This window comes from Uranotaenia lowii, chromosome 3 (genome assembly GCF_029784155.1).
Source record: "Uranotaenia lowii strain MFRU-FL chromosome 3, ASM2978415v1, whole genome shotgun sequence".
NCBI lineage: Eukaryota > Metazoa > Arthropoda > Insecta > Diptera > Culicidae > Uranotaenia > Uranotaenia lowii.
Window position 1 is genome coordinate 224,920,812 of NC_073693.1, and position 2,869 is coordinate 224,923,680.

General features: G+C 37.1%; 1 protein-coding gene across 1 annotated transcript; it reads right to left on the bottom strand.

The window, feature by feature from the left end:
- Positions 1 to 1,702: 1,702 nt before the first annotated feature.
- LOC129756815 (uncharacterized) lies at positions 1,703 to 2,658 on the bottom strand. Its single transcript, XM_055753837.1, has 2 exons — positions 2,540 to 2,658; positions 1,703 to 2,421 (listed from the first exon to the last, which is right to left on the bottom strand). Exon 2 carries the CDS (start codon positions 2,405 to 2,407, stop codon positions 1,823 to 1,825), a length of 585 nt encoding a protein of 194 aa, XP_055609812.1. The 5' UTR covers positions 2,408 to 2,421; positions 2,540 to 2,658; the 3' UTR covers positions 1,703 to 1,822.
- Between the last annotated feature and the right edge of the window lie 211 nt (positions 2,659 to 2,869).

A 2,869-nucleotide genomic window follows, 5' to 3' on the forward strand; every position in this document is an offset into this window, starting at 1 on the left:
TCTTGATCTCCTGCATGTGCGCCGTTCAGGTGTTCATCGGAGTGCTGCTTCCACCTTTTGATCACCTCACGATTATCCGTCAGGATGCCCCCGTCTTTATCCCGGCACATTTCGGCTTGCGGCACGAAGCCTTTGCGGGATGCGTTGAGTTTCTGATAGAACTTTCGTGTTTCTTGGGAACGATGCAGCTGCTCCAGCTCCTCGAGCTCCTCCTCCTCCAGGCGGCGCTTTTTCTCCTGGAAAATTCGGACTCGCTGCCTCTTCCGCTGTCGGTGATTTTCCACATTTCGACGGGTGCTTCTTTGCACTACTGCCGCCCGCGCGGCATTCTCTTCGTCCATCACCCGTCGTTCCGTCGAGTTTGCTCGAAAGGTTAATAAAACTTAAAAAATAAAATATCACGTGTTGTAAAGTTCAAGATGTGTATGATCAAACAAAAGTTTCAGAACATTGAAAGTGTAATTGGAAGTTTGGAAACTCACAATTTCAACATTTCAATGTAAAATTCAATGTAAAATAAACAATCTGAAATCTGCAAAAACAATTAGCAATCTACAATCTGAAATCTGGATTCTGGAATCTGAAATTCTGAAATCTGAAATCTCAAATCTGAAATCTGAAATCTGAAATCTGAAATCTGAAATCGGAAATCTGAAATCTGAAATCTGAAATCTGAAATCTGAAATCAGAAAACTGAAATCTGAAATCTGAAATCTGAAATCTGAAATCTGAAATCTGAAATCTGAAATATTAAATCTGGAATCTGGAATCTGAAATCTGAAATCTGAAATCTGAAATCTGAAATCTGAAATCTGAAATCTGAAATCTGAAATCTGAAATCTGAAATCTGAAATCTGAATCTGAAATCTGAATCTGAAATCTGAGTCTGAAATCTGAATCTGAAATTTGAAATTTAAAATCTAAATCTGAAATCTGAATAGGAAATCTGAAATCTGAAATCTGAAATCTGAAATCTGAAATTTGAAATCTGAAATCTGAAATCTGACATCTGAAATCTGGAATCTGAAATCTGAAATCTGAAATCTGAAATCGGAAATCTGAAATTTGAAATCTGAAATCTGAAATCTGAAATCTGAAATCTGAAATCTGAAATCTGAAATCTGAAATCTGAAATCTGAAATCTGAATCTGAAATCTGAATCTGAAATCTGAATCTGAAATCTAAATCTGAAATCTGAATTTTAAATCTAAATCTGAAATCTGAATCAGAAATCTGAATCTGAAATCTGAAATCTGAATCTGATATCTGAATCTGAAATCTTTTTTAAGATAAGCACCTAACGTTTAATTGATTCTTAAATTTTAGGTCCGGCATTTCGGTGAAAGCATATTCACGAAGGAAGGATATTTATTAGAATTGAAAATTGGTGATGGATAGAATTAAGTTTGAAGAAGTTTTTATAGCTGTTGAAAGAGTGAAATAGTATTCTGCGAGGAAAACTTATTAAAGTACACCATAATTTACCCCGCAACATCTCATTATTTATTTTTTCAACTGAAAAACCTGAAATTTGAATCTGAAATCTGAATCTGAATCTGAAAACTGCATCTGAAATCTGAAATCTGAATCTAAAATCTGAATCTGAATTCTGGATCTGGAAATTAATCGGAGGTCTGAATTGGTAAATTGATCCTGTGAATCAGAATGAAAAATATGAATTAACAATAATTTACGGGATCATGTATTTATTATTTTTATATAGTTGCATCAAATATAATCTTACATAATTTTGCCTTGCATGCTTTGCCTAAATGATCATATTATGGAATAAATAATTTTTGTGTTCCCTAAAAATCACACTTCAAACATCTTTATCCTGCTTCTTGCGCTCCTTCAATCGTTCCTCCAGACTGTCCAATCGATCGGTCATCGCCTTCAGGGAATCCTTGATACCGGTTTGAATCTCACTGTAACGTTGCATCGCAATCACCAAACTCTCCTCGAGCAGTTCGTTGGCCTGTTTCTGTTCGGCCATCGAGCCAGTCATGGTCTTCAACTGGTCGCTAACATCCGGCAGATTCCGGAAGTACTCTGCCCCCAGGGTTGGCTCCAAAGCTTTGATTTTTTGCAGCGTTTCGAACGTGCCAGCCAAATCATTGGCCACAGTATTGATGTAAGTTTCCTTCGCCTTGATGTCCTGCTTTTCGTCTAGATAGGCGGGATCCAGATAGTTTTCCAGCTCATCGGTTCGCTCGAAAGCCTTCAGAATGTGATCCCTTGGACTGCCGTCCGCCAGATGGCCGGTGCTGGCCGAAGGTAGGAAAGATGCTGCCGAAAGGACTGATTCGGTTAGGTTTTCTCCCGACTTCTCGGTGCTACCGGGAGTCGGTCCCAGCAACTCATTCAGATGGTCAATCCTCTTGGCAATCACGTCCAATGAATCCATATTGTTAATGATAACTAAAAACAACATCAAATGAAAATCATGACATCATAGGCATTAAGGCAAGGGGGTTGGAATTCAAATTTCAAACTTCGAAGAACAGATTTCATATAAATAAATGCAAAATCAACTTACCCGGAAAAGTACGGAAAATCCTATGAAAATTCACACCCCTTCAAATAGTTTCCGATGATGTTATGCTTTTTACAGAAATGCTCGCAAATTTACTGATGATGACTACGAATTATGATGACCAGGGTGAGTTCCGAACAACATGACGTTTATGTTTACAATGATTTTTAATGACGATCGATTTTTGGAAAGATTGTGGAAAAGAAAGAGTGGAATTGAAAACTAGAAGCAGTTGTGTTGAAAGTGGAACTAGCATTTCAAATTTATATTCAAATTAATTTTTGTTTGCAATAACATCTTATGACAATCACAGCCAAATAAATAACATTTACT